This window comes from Schistocerca nitens, chromosome 9 (genome assembly GCF_023898315.1).
Source record: "Schistocerca nitens isolate TAMUIC-IGC-003100 chromosome 9, iqSchNite1.1, whole genome shotgun sequence".
Classification (NCBI taxonomy): domain Eukaryota; kingdom Metazoa; phylum Arthropoda; class Insecta; order Orthoptera; family Acrididae; genus Schistocerca; species Schistocerca nitens.
In genome coordinates, this window is record NC_064622.1 from 427,104,891 (window position 1) to 427,119,086 (window position 14,196).

General features: G+C 35.2%; 1 protein-coding gene across 1 annotated transcript in view; it reads right to left on the reverse strand.

Moving 5' to 3' along the window:
* Window positions 1–200: 200 nt before the first annotated feature.
* LOC126203161 (39S ribosomal protein L46, mitochondrial) overlaps window positions 201–14,196 on the reverse strand; it is a 49,140-nt gene continuing 35,144 nt past the window's right edge. The window contains exons 4-6 of the mRNA XM_049937402.1: window positions 9,146–9,288; window positions 4,973–5,101; window positions 201–453 (exon numbers count right to left, since the gene is read on the reverse strand). Of these exons, the coding sequence (XP_049793359.1) occupies window positions 304–453; window positions 4,973–5,101; window positions 9,146–9,288 (422 nt within the window). The 3' untranslated portion in view covers window positions 201–303. The remainder of the gene's footprint in view (window positions 454–4,972; window positions 5,102–9,145; window positions 9,289–14,196) is intronic.

Below are 14,196 nucleotides of genomic sequence, written 5' to 3' on the forward strand. Positions count from 1 at the left end.
CACTAAAATATATGATCACTACATGAACAAAATGAAACTCAAATGCCGCTTCATAAAGTTAGACATTTGTATGTATTTTCATAAATATACTTCAATGCATATAGTATATAATATGTGGAGAAGGAAACTGCAAAATTATCTAAAATGGTGCATATGAAGAAGGAATCATATACAAAGCACTCATTATTAACAACACAATGTAACAGTATCCAAATCCTTTTATTTACAAACAAACATTATCAAACACATATTTACAAAATAAATACTGTAAAATGAGAACCATTCACATTCTCCGCATTCTAATCAAACTACAAGAAACTGACTGATGCTGCGATAGTAATCTCTGTGCAAAATGGACTGAAGTTCATCATTATTGAGCCACTGAAAATCATTTAACTTATTCTTATTTGTTTTGACGTCACCAGAAAGGTACCGAGCTTTGAAGAAAAACACCTGTCAGAGAAAAATGGCATATAATATACTTTTCAAAATGTAATAAAACATAAAAATTTTTTTCATGCATGATGAATATGAAAATAGAGTTGTTATAAAAAAATTGTTATGCTAACATAAGTGAGAAAAAGGAATGCAAAATTAGACACACGGTTCTTCTAAAGAAGTGATTTAAGTGCCCTCATCAGTGTTTGTTGACTGCATCTGATGATTTGTGAGTGAATGTGTGTACTTTAGCTAGAAAAAGTGCAAGAGCTCCAAAGCTAGAGTGAATGTCGCTTCCTGTTACGTGTTTCGGTAATCCACTCAGTCTGCTGATTGGCTAAGGTGCATAATAAGAAAGGCAGCTTGGTCATTCAGCATGAACCGACAGATGTCTCTGAATCTCTGCAGTTTGCTCACAGTACCATGGCCCTTCCTAGCAGCAATATTCTGAATACTTTTCATAGCAAAGTACTGAAAGAGATTCATAAGTTTTCAAACACTTGCATTATATATTAAATGGATCCACAAAACTACTTATAGCTACCAAGTTTTGTTTGTCCTAAAAGCGCCCATGATATTGATTTGAAAAGCCATGTTTTTTTCAGCACATAAAATAGACAATGCCTGTGAAAGAACTGATATACCCAGTTTGCAGATGTAAATTACATCTGAAATACATTTCATAACATTGACGGTAATATGGGATTATTATGGAGATAGACACCTTGAGATTAGACAGCACAACATTCTAAAAAGTGGAAGTCCCAAACTAGAAAAGAAACTAATTTCAGGTTTGTAACTTGGCATGCTCTGAGGGTATTTACGTAGGAGACACCTACAAAATACTCATGCATTGTCCCATCTTTGAATATTTCCCAAGCACGTGAGACTTACACTAAATACACATAACAGAGGATAATAATTTAACCTTAGACTGGCTTATCCAGTTCAATGGAGACTCTGTACCATGTCGCAACATGACATTCTCCACTTTAACAAATCACTGCCAGTGATTAAAAGAAGTGATAAATAAAAAATAAATGAATGTTACACCAAAGCAGAATAGTTCAAACATGATAGGTACTACCAATAAACACACTCTCATAGTATTCTACTAGTGAATAAATGATTTCTTCATATAAAACTCATGTAAGTCATGATAACGAAGTTGGCAGATTTTCAGTTACAAAGACAGGAAAGGAAGTAACTGAATCTAAAATTGCAATGAAAGTACCATTTGAAGATTTAATGAGCTGTTGCTTTACTCTGTCTGTAATGCGTGGGATTACAAAATATTGGTTGCACAGATATTTACTGGTTCATGCTGAATGACCAAGCTGCCTTTCTTATGACATCATAAACGTTAGCCAGTAAGCATTTAACCTTGCATGATGCCGTTTTGCCCCAAACAGCAGGTGGTGTGTAGGCCCATTAAGGACTTAGAAAGGCTCCTCTTATTAATAAAATAGTTTCTCAAAATGAGAAATGAAAACTCTCCCGTAGGCAGAAATGTTTTCAAGTAATATAGGTTATGTAATGTCTTTCCAAACTATAACAAAAATCTTGATTAGACCACATCTTTTTTGCTTTATATTAAATTATCTTTAGTGATCATTGTAATAACAGTTTTTCTTTCGAATCTGTTTGCAAAAACCGAAAACAGTTCTCATGTTTTAAACTGCTTCTTAAACAGTATTAAATTACTAGTATTACTCATAATGTGGATATAACTTGTGGAGGGGAAAAACTACAAGTGGTAGAGAACTTCAAGTACCTGGAAAGCATGATTGAAAGTAAGGGAGGAAACGCAATGGAAATAAATGAAAGGTGCAGAAAAGCAGGGCAGTTCTACAAATGCATTAGGGGGCTTATTTGGAGCAAGGAGGTGCCACAGAAATCCAAGGGAATTATATACCGAACATACTTTGTCCCCATATTGGCATACGGAAGTGAGACATGGGTAATGCACAAAAGCGACAAAAGTAGAATACAGGCTAGTGAAATGAAGTTCCAGAGGAGCAGGTTGAGTGTAACAAGATGAGACAGATTGTGAAATGTGTATGTGAGGGAAAGACTAAAGGAGGAACCAGTACAGGACAGGATAGAAAAATCAAGACTGCAGTGGTATGGACACATGAAGAGAATGGATGAGGGAAGAATTCCAAAGAGGATGTTTGATCTGCAACTGGAGGGGAAGAGGCCCAGAGGAAGACCAAGAGATAGATGGGTGAAGGGAGTGAAGGAATGTGTGACGAGAAGAGGAGAGGAGAGAACTGGACGAAGGTGGAAGAGGGGGAATGGTGGAAAGACAGAACACGATGGAGAGGCTTGTGTTCCCGACAGACCCAGCCAGTGGCTGGAAACTGTCCAAGATGATGATGACTCATAATATTTTGTTCCTATTTCATTCCTAACGTTCTTCTGCAAACAGGTGTTCAGTTTTAGTACACTGTACACTGCACTTTACTGACAAGGTAGGTTGTGTGTGTGTGTGTGTGTGTGTGTGTGTGTGTGTGTGTGTAAGTGCACACAATTTTTAGCTGTTTGCATTATCTTTTCATAAAGTCCCTTTAATGTGTTCAAAAGTGTGCATGTGCAGAGTGTAGTGTATTCATTTATAACTTTTCACCAACAAAATTCATGTTAAAATCATTTGGTTGCAGATGGCAAGCTATAAGTATAGAATAATGTACAAATTGTCTGGCGTAACCTCGGAATGTAAAATTAAAGTACTGTCAAAATCAAACAAAAACTGTCTTTAGGCCTAGTTTTCGTAGATGAGTTATCACTTAAAATTTACTCAGCTTTGTTAGATTTGAATACAAAAAACCCACTGAGGTGTTTTGGTCATGAAAAAAAAAAAAGTTTTTTGCATAACGAATGGACCTTATATCCAAGAATGACGACACATAAACTGCTAGGATTCAAATCAAACTGTTAAAGGAAACCAACGAATGAACTGGCCTGCAGACATAATTTGGGAAAAAAAAAAAAAAAAAAAAAAAAAAAACACAGAACTAACAACGAACATCAGAGATGCCTCCAACATCTTTAGATGAAATATGAAGACATTAGAAAAGAAAAATTTTAGCTGTGCAGACAAATTTAAGTAACTGTGTGAGATATGCATGAAAAATGGACTGGACAAGGAAGCACTAAAGGAATGAATAAATAAACTTGAGACACCTACCAAATGTCACCTATATTGACAATAAAAAATATCTTTCACTAAACACTACGATACTTCACTGTGAAATGGTTCTGAAGCCAGTAGTTATGTATGCAGCTGAAACATTATCTCTAAATGCAAATAAAGGCCTCATTGAAGAACTTGAGAGAAAAGAGTGCAGTATCATTATGATGATCATGGGATCCTATTACAAGAATAGTATCCACCACAAAACATCCAATAAGGAAGTTTAAGGCAAAATACAAAAAATTACAGACTCAATCTCCAAAAAATGTGTGCAATTTGATAGTCATCTCAAACAAATGGAAGGAACAGGTTGATCAAGAAGATCCTCCACTTTTTTTTATTCAAATCCCATAACCACAACAATGCCCTTGTTTAAAAATGCTGAGAAGACCTCCAATCCCACAAATAAAGCCTGACAATACCTGTGAGACAGATAGCTTCCGTAAGAACATAGCGTCGAACATGCTACACCAAGATGAGCAACCAAAAAGTAGACATTTGCCCTTGGATGGAGGTGTGTAAAGAAGTCCACTCACAAAGAGTGAAGGAAAGAAATCTGGGCTCCAAAGAAAGCAAAGCTCAATGTCAAATGTAAGAGGATTTAACATGGTTTTAAATGGTCCCAGAGAAATAATAATAATAACACAAAAGGACAAATGCTTGTAATATTCTGTCTGGGCTAAAATGGTACAGTAAATAAATTGATATTGCTTGTCTACCATGATTAAGTCTTCCTACTCTCGACTTTCTGATTATGTAGTGATTAAATACCAGATTCATGAAAGGGAGCACACCAATACTTTACAAGTGATATGGCATGATGATTTAAAGTCATTAACCTCTTATTCCCCTCATATTACATGCAACCACCTCCTCCTCCTCCTCCCCTCCCCCCCCCTTCCAAGGGCATTTACAACAACGTAAGTTATTGTATTAAAATGTACGGGAAATCACAAATAAAATTACTGGAGAAATTATGAAATCAGTTAAATATGCAGACTCAACACAGTGAAATTTGACCTCATGGAATACAAAAAGGAAGAACACTTAATGTTTGCTTTCTTTTTCAGACTGAGAAAAAAGGTAGGAACCCTTATTTAGTCACATGGTACATAGTTCTAAGACAAAACAAACAGCACCTTCTTAAAGATGTGGTATGAGCTAGGGCTTCAGTGTCAACAGTCGCTCGCTACTACATGGGAATATATCAGTAGAACCTTATGGATGAGTTCTAAATGTCCTGCATGTAATAAAACAAATTACACTATTTCATTATTAATGTACTACCTACTTGTTCTTCAAACAAAATTCTGGTTTGTTAAACTTCAAATACCTTACCTTAGCTCCAACAGATTCATTGCGAACTGCTGTTGGGTACCTATACTTATAGAATCCACATGGAGCATTTCCAATGAACTGAACCCTCAAATTATTTCCGCAACTTTCCTTAAGGACTCGCTCTGCAGCCTACAAAACAAGAAGGGGAAAAAAATAACTTTCTCAGAATTTCCTAAGTGTCTTATAAACAAGTCATTTTAAGTACACTTGAAAACATTTTCAAGTAAAATGATAAATATTTTGATTTAGTAACTGAACAGCACAGCAAAGTGCTGTGTGTGTGTGTTTTTTTTTTAATAAATATGAGTTTTAGTTTCTTACTGAAAATAAGTAAAATGATCAACTTTCCCCAAAGTTCTAAGATGTCTCTACCACTGGTTACTTCCCCATTCCCAAGAGCTCTTCCCATCACATGTGTATTTCTGGAATCATTCCCACTGGTCTTACATTTGCTATTGTTCTCCTAAGATCTTCATTTACAAAACACATTTTGCCCACCTTTAGTATAAGTGGCAGTCAAATAAAAAGGCGACAGACAGAAAAAGGTAAAAAAACTGTGTATTATTTAAAAAGTAATTACCATAACTGTTAATACATTTTTCCCACTGCGAGATAAAATGGCCAATGCCTTCATAGAAAAATGCTTGTAGTTGTCTACAGAACCATGATTGTACACAGGCGTGCATCTCTTTGTCTGAAGCTATCAATGTCTTATTTCAGGGCCCCTAAAACATCAGATGGGGAGATACCAGGACTCTATAGTGGATGTGTTGGGGGCTTACTAAAGAAATTTTTGCAGCTTGGCAATATGTGCTCTCCCCCCCTGCACCCCGCCTCCAAATACTGCAAATCCTGTTTTGACTACAATGCAGTAGTTACTCAGGAAAGCCTTTATATGTCCTCCATACAATCCTAATCTCTCCCCATGCAATTGCCATATTTTTGGAGCCCTAAAGAAAGACATTCACAGCCAACGATTTGCTTCAGATGAAGAGGTGCACACATGGGTACTATCACAGTTTCGTAGGCAACTACAAACATTTTTCCATGAAGGCATTGATCATATTTTCTCAAAGTGGGATAAATGTTGTAACAGTTATTGCAATTACACTTGAAAAAACAAGCACTTTACTTACTTTTTTCCATCTGTCTTGTTTTCATTTGACTAGTCAATTTGTCATTTGTGGAACAAGTTCACATCCATAAATCAAAATTTTAGGGTTACACTTTTCTCTCTAACACTGCGTGTTCCAATTCTCTGCATAAAAAATTCACTGTTTTGAGCTTCATGCACAGTTTATCAACGATAAATTATAATATTATGCACTATATTCAAGGCGTTTCAAAACAGTACTGAAAAACCTACGCATTATAATGTATGCCTGAAAGAATGAATTAAGAATAAGAAATCATTTCTGGGAATTTCATGTATAATACCACAGAGTATCAAAGCATACAGGTCTGCCAACTACACACCAAGAAGGCCTCATCTGACATGGTGTAGCGATGGAAGGGGCACCAAATTAGTTATGAAAATCAGTAAATTACTCAATGGACAGTATTTTTCAGTACAGGTATTTCATTTATTCCAAGCAGGAGTCGATTCATGATGTCATCGTCTAGACACGAGTTGACTGTAATCTGAATCCGTTTTAGCAAACTAATAGTTTCTCTCAGGCAATAAAATTTTATTGATTATGAAATACAAGTTCTTGAAGTTTATTCAGAATTGGAAATGTTTAGTTAGTAATTACATGTCATAATTTATTTGTTTAATATAAAGGTGTTTTGAATTTTGTATGCATAAAAAAAGTGTGAATTTATGTGCGGCTTTTACTCTGAGACGAGTTATCACTTAAGAGTGCTAAAAGTGCATGTGTACAGTTCGCTGACCTGTGTGGTAAATTTTATTTTGTGACCTTGACCTGAATGGAGAGTAAATCCAGTTTCATTTAAACTTTATGTAAGATAAGACACATCAAGTTATTAAAAAAAGAGTCGTTTACCCCATTAGGGAAAACTGAAACCTGCATGCTCGGTTTGAAATATGTTACACATCAGTGCGTGATTGAGCTGTCCAGTAAATCACGTACAATAGTTGCAAATGTGTGTGGACTTAAAGCACGAAGTTGGAAATTAATTTTGAGACAAGTGCTGATTTTGACAAAAATTAACTGAAAGTTTATTCAAAATATCGAGGTCCAGTTTAAATTGAGACACGTACCACTTTATTGATTATGTTGCCTAGCAACACTGTAAAGCAGCTTAATTAATTCATTAGAACGATTTGCGATGTAGTAAAGCCCATTACACACACAAAATGTTACACAAAGTTTGCTGACTGCATGAGAGTGTTTTTCTTTCCACAAATGCCAATAAACTGGCAATTTCAAAAGTTAAATTATTAACTGTTGTGTAACTTCAGTGATTGTTCAGCACCACTGCGGAACTTGTTGTATCATGTCTCTTTACAAGGGATCTGAAGAAGCCGGGATATACAAGAAGAGAAAGACTTAAGAAGAGGCATCGGCATAATGGCACAGTTTTTAAGCCAGACTACAGAAACGGAAATCATCATTACTGCATTATTGCACAGCCATAAAAAGCTGCAGTCAAAGCTCCTCCTCTTTCTAGAGTAGTACACGATCTACATACTCCAACAGAATACTGCTGAGTCTCAGAGAGTATTAGTGACATCCAATTATGATACGTTACTATGCCATCTAGGACTACGAAGTCCTCTGACTGGTCATCCATTAAAGATCTTAGTATACTTTATCAGTATGTAATAGTAGATATTTCAACTACCAACTATAACAAGTGAGGAACAGTATAAAGCAAGAACATGCCATTTTCAGTGATATAGAGATGGCACAACATTACATATATAGTATTCCAGCTATATTCAATGGGATGAAACTCTTTACAACAGTAACCAATTGGAATTGTATCTTCCATATTTTTTATTTATGTTACCACCAGCACCTCCCACTCCCTCCACCCCCACCCCTTTCTGCCACCCCTGTTCATAGAATGGAAAGAGGTGGAGGAAGATGCAGGGGTGAGAGTGTAGAATATGGATAGAGAAATGGTAAAAAAACAATGGGTAAGTGTGAGTAGGGGATGAGAGATGGGACTGTACAAAATTGTGATGTACCACTACAGATAGAAAGTATGAACATGGAACATACAATGAAACCATATGTTCCTGTCATCACTGTTGTGCTTGATGCAATGCTAGGCTTTGTATGACATCAGCATAAAACTTATACTTCTGTCTGTTGGCATTAAAAGCTTAATTTCATAACATTCAAAATGCTTTAAAAAACAATCATACAACAAGTTGATTTGCAACCCTTGTATCTTTACATTTGGATTAATTTTTCTTAAGTATGTGATAGAACTGTACAAAAACAGATGCAATGACAGTTATGTTACATAAGTTTTCAGAAAAATAAAATCGTAATCTTCATGGTATGTTGGGTTAGTTGCATGACAACTTTAGTGTTCTCACAAAAATCTGGAGAGACAAGTGTGGTTAAAAGCAATAAAACAATAGGTTGAAGTCCTGACACAAAACAAAATTTTAAGTTTTAGCACATATCTCATCTGGTAAGCTACCAATGAAACTAGCATGTAACACAGTTATTAGGCCTCTAGTATTTTCCTTGTTCATTTCTCTAGGAACTTAAGTTCTCCAAAGCCTCAAAATTTCAAATTTTGTCAATCTCTCTTGTTTGCATTACTCTTTCATTGTGGGTGAGGTAAAGTTATTTCTACAAGAAATATGCGTGAGATTATTTTTATCAAAGTGATGATATTTTATAATCAGTAACACTGATGTACTACACTTGAAATATCGTGAACTCATGAAACTGTATGGTCCGATAATTGGAATTTGGCAAAACAGGTAATGGAGTGTGATATGTGGAGACAATATTGATTTTCGTGCAGCAAAATTTTGCCCTCTTTTGCTTAAATTCATACCTATCATTCATTTTGGAGTTATTCAATAATTATATGGGAAATCTACCAGCATCATTAGTGAGTGTTGCCTTACCTATCCTCAATGTATTTTAATCGTCATCTTGTACTGTTATGTTAATTTCATTTTCAATTTATTAATATATTTAAAACTGAATATGTTTCTGAGAACTGTATGTGTAAAAATACCTGTCGCATTGTTTCACCTTCAACACGCACGCCTTGAGGAAATGCCCACACATGGCTATTACCAATTTTCATTTGTCCCAAAAGCATTAAAGTTGTTGATAAACAACGTTCCAGTGATTTCTTATTGCCTTTACAATCTGCATCTGTGGGAAAAATTTTAATTTAGTATACTACACTCATTAACAAAAATTGATAATTTCACCACATTATTTTCAAAAAATATTTTTTCTTAATCATCAAATGTGACATTCAAGTAACGAAAGAAAAAATCTATAATCACATACTACTAATATTAAAATATTGTCCTTGACTAGTATGAAGAAGTATGAAGTATTCTCTGACAGTTGTTTTATCATGTTTGTCAAATGTGGCTGTGAAACTCTTAATCATGCAATTACTTGTCCTTCACAATACATGGCTGGTGTTTTATATAAATGGATTTTTATCATTCAACTTTCCTGTACAGACATTTTAGTGCTGATAACACATAAACTAAGCAATTCAGTATAGTTTCAAAGAACCCGTATCTCCTCTACCTATAGAAAGAGGCGGATGACTCCACATAACAAATACAACCTATCACATTTAAATAAAAGTTTTGGTACAGTCCATACAAACTCAGCATGTGAAGAAGAAATCTTAAATTCATAGATGTTATTGAATTTAGCAATCATAAAATTCAGGAGGGACTAATAAACTCATACTTCTTGTTTGACCAAAACAATTTCTGGCCTGAGATACAGAACATTAAAAGATGGCACCTTCGTAACATAGGTCACATGCATTAAATATTAAAATGTTCCGTCTCTGTATTGGTTCAAGATATTTTGTTGCTTTTTTTAATTCAAATGGAAATAATTTTCTTATTAAGAAAATATTCTAAGTTTGGTAATGTGCACCTCGGTTCTTTTGCTGTAGTTGTTTATTGCAATTCAAATATTTATTTCCCCAAAAGCCAATCCAATGGTCAGTATCACATAGAACAATATTCTGTGACACTCAAATCACTTAATCCAATTTAAGAGGTTTTATATAAAAAAAAACTGAAAATTTTGGCATACATTAAATCAGTTCCCATTATCATACTCTCTCGTGAAATCAAAATGTAGTCAAATTTGGTACAGAATTTTTGTTCTTTCTAAAGAATCTAACTGACATCTGCTTCCAAACATGACAAAAGATTCCAAAATATATATGCAAATTTTACAAAACGTGGGTTCTAGATAACAGCATTTTGGAGTAACTCTTTTTAGAATGTCAATTGTTTCTTCAGTAAGTTAAATGTGTTAAACTGAGTCATTATTGTCCCCTGATATCGAGTGATGCCTTCCTATTTGGCCCTTGGGAAATGAAGTTTCCACAGCCTTCAAAAAATTGCAAATTAGATGTAAACAATGGTGGTAATGTTGTGTCTTGCAGCTGGAAACCAACACCCATCAGCAGATCCTGGTGGGATGAAAAAGTCCATGACAGTTTCACTTAACTCTCAACTGATATCCTCAACCTGAGCAATCTATCAGTCACACTTATACAAACATGCAATAAACAAACATCTTTGTAGACTGTGAATCTGAATATTCCCCTTCTTTTCCAGAGATTTTGGTCGGACAAATGAAATTTGTTCTTGCTTGCTCTCAGATGTACATGCAATATATTTGGCCCATTACTTTGTCTCGATATGTGTCTATTGATTTGCCTTCATGGGGGTAGTTTACCTATACCATTCTTCTATTTTCTGCCAGCAGGAGCCTTCACCTTCCTCTTTCAGCAACAGGACAAGACCTATTGATGTATGAGACTTAATTACTCTTGTTAAATCAACAGCATATTGCACTAAAGAGGAGGAGGAGGTTAGTGTTTAATGTCCTGTCGACAATGAGGTCACTAGAGACGGAGCACTCGCTCAGATTAGGGAAGTATGGGACAGGAAATTGACTATGCTCTTTCAAAACAACCATCATGGCATTTGCCTGAAGCAATTTATGGAAATAACAGAAAACCTAAATCAGAATGGTCAGACGCGGATTTCAACTGTCGTCCTACCGAATACAAGGTCAGAGTGCTAACCACTGCTCCACTTTGCTCGCTAAGATGTATTTGGGATACATTATAATTTGAACTGTGGTGCTTCAGCACGACCTCATCATAAGGCCTCCTGTACACCAACTCCACAGGCATATGTGACTTTGTGAATTCAAACAGTTGATAGTTATTTCTGGAGTGACTAGTGTACATTCAGAAGAGGTGATGATTCTGAATGTTGCTGAATGCGGCTGTTGAAACTTTCTGTTTGTTGCCAACAATGCATGTGCTCAGTCATGTCCTCTGCACCACTTAAAACTGAAAAACTTGTCTTCTATCAATTGAAGATAATACCTGTAAATGAGCTCACGATCACATTATGGCACCGTTTATAAAGGTCCATCTTGATCACATAACTCACGCAATTACTGATCTCAGCTATTGCCAACTTCAGCCGGTTACCAATTGACAAACAGGTTTGTGACAAACTGAGTTCAATTATCTGAGGCTAAATCTACAAAAAACCTAGGAATAAATAAGAAATAACGAATAATAATAATAATAATAATAATAATAATAGGAATAACACTAACAGCCAAACATATCAGCCATACAGACCATAAAAATATTCTGACATAAGCATAACTTACTTCTCATGGTTGGGATTCACAGTCATATAATATTTCTTAAAAGACATCATAGTCGCCGTTGACTGTTTAAAATATTTATTGTTACTATCGCAATTTCGGCCTTATGGCCATTTTCAAGTTACACTGCAAAGTCACATTCTGTCAGAATGTGAGATAGTTTTATATTCTGACAGAATGTGACTTTGCAGTGTTACTTGAAAATGGCCATAAAGCCGAAATTGCAATAGTAACAATACATATTTTAAGCAGTCAACGGCGACTATGTCTTTTAAGAAATAAGCATAAATGTCAAGCTAGGCACAAAGTAAGACTGGTGATAGTCTGGGAGTGCCTTGTCTTACACAAATAATTGTAATCCATGAGTAATCCATATCGTAATTTTATAATTAACATGTGATATGTGTAGCCATTAATCAAAATTACTCCACATGGAAAAAATTGTGGCTGCTAATAAAACAACTGTCCAGTTATATGTAAATAAAATCAATACTTGAAATCCACATCAAACATATACAGGGTAGCAATAGAAAGCTCCTAGCCTAGTAAAGTAAAAAATACTTCAATGTGAAAAAGTCAAAACAACAAAACATTTAAACATGAACATAAGTGGAAGATAGTTTACAAGACTATGATTATTTAACTGAAGCCTTGACAGTTGACAACATGTTTGAGGTGGAATCTACCTGGCACTGTCTTTTATCTCTTTGTGAGAAGCTTTTGGGAACTGTACAAATGACACGACCAAGACAGACCTTTAAAAATAAAACTAATGGGGGTCTTCTTTTGAAAATGTGTTGGACCTGCAAAAACTGAAACTTGGTCATTACTCTAGTGATTCCCTTGTGCTACCTAGTGCAGAATCCCACAGTAGTTCTGAGCAAAGTCTCAGTGAAGCACTAACTACAGATATCCAGGTGGTACACATCTCTTCTCTTCTTTGATATATTGTTGTTGTAATTCTTCAGATTTTGAGGTGTTATGGTTGTCACTGTCCAATTTCCAAGTTTGTCAATGAAGGTATGAATGGCAACAGTTTCCTTAAGGGGACTGGTGGTCTGTGAATACTAGGGGAAACTTTGAAAAAATTGTCAGTTTTCTAAACCGTGTAACTCAAAGAATAAGATTTATAAGCCCTTACGGTGCTTACCATCTTTTAAGATGTCTTTTGGGAACATTTTTATGTACGAACCAAAGTTTTAGCTCTAACATTTTTTTTAATTGTATTTTTTTGTTGCAAGTGAAATAAATCATGCTAATTATTTATGTATACAATAGGTAGACATTACTCAAAATACAAACAAAGTAGAAAGTCTGTTTATTTGCTGTAAGTTTTTTTTTTCCTGTAAGTTCTTTACACTATCATCTTTAAAGCAGACTATTGAAAAGGTGGTACAAAAAAATTTTAAGTATGTTTATCAAAAATTTTGAAAATGAATTCAGGGTTTTTCTTCAAAAAGCATTTTATTTTCAAAGTTAAGTCACAAGAGTAGTCCACTTTTTAGTTAAGCATGTTTTAAAACAGTATACAAAATTTCAGCTCTCCATCTTTAATAGTTAGTAGCCAAAGTGTACAAGAATATGAAATAATTTAACTTTAGGAAATTCAAGTTAAATTTAAAACTTGCTTTTTCTATTGAACTTGCATGGCACTATGCATCCCAGGTCCATATTCATCTTGTTTTCTGTATTGTTCTTCTCTTTTTCACACTACTTCTTCTTATTCCTGCTTCTTTGGTGGCTTCCAACACTGATTTTTCTGCTTCGAAGAGTGTCCTTCGGTCAATGGCTATTAGAGTTCTATGCATATTTAATCCACCAGGTGCTCCCGTCAGTTCCATAACATTAAGCCTTGACACTGCACTATCATTGAAACATAGAACAGCATCTAGCACACCTATTTGAAAGTATTTAGTCCTGTTAGAACAGTGTTTGGTATCTGTTCCCATATACAATTGTTGAAACTTCCATTTGGATTTTGAGTCCTATCGTGTAAACATTTCTCTAACAATCTTGTGTCACTAAGATCCTCATATATAGGTTCTATAACTTAAATTATAGCAAGTGACAAAGAATGTTTACAGTTGTAGGTCTCACCTTAAGTAAGAGCCCTCTGGTAGCCACGCCATGAATCACTGCCAGGTGGGCAGAATGCATTACATGGGTTGTAATCTGTGGAGGATTTATGAAAGAAGGTAGCCCGTACTGCCTTTTTCATTCCCTCAAGGCCACTTTTATTTTGTCTTACAGCTTGTCCATAATAATACTGCAACCTGCCTATTTCTTTGTCTGTAAGCTGATCATGTCCACTAATGCACTTCCCCCATCAGCTAATTTCTTTCCTTTCAAACTTCTCTCCAAGTTCCTCAATCTTGTACCTAA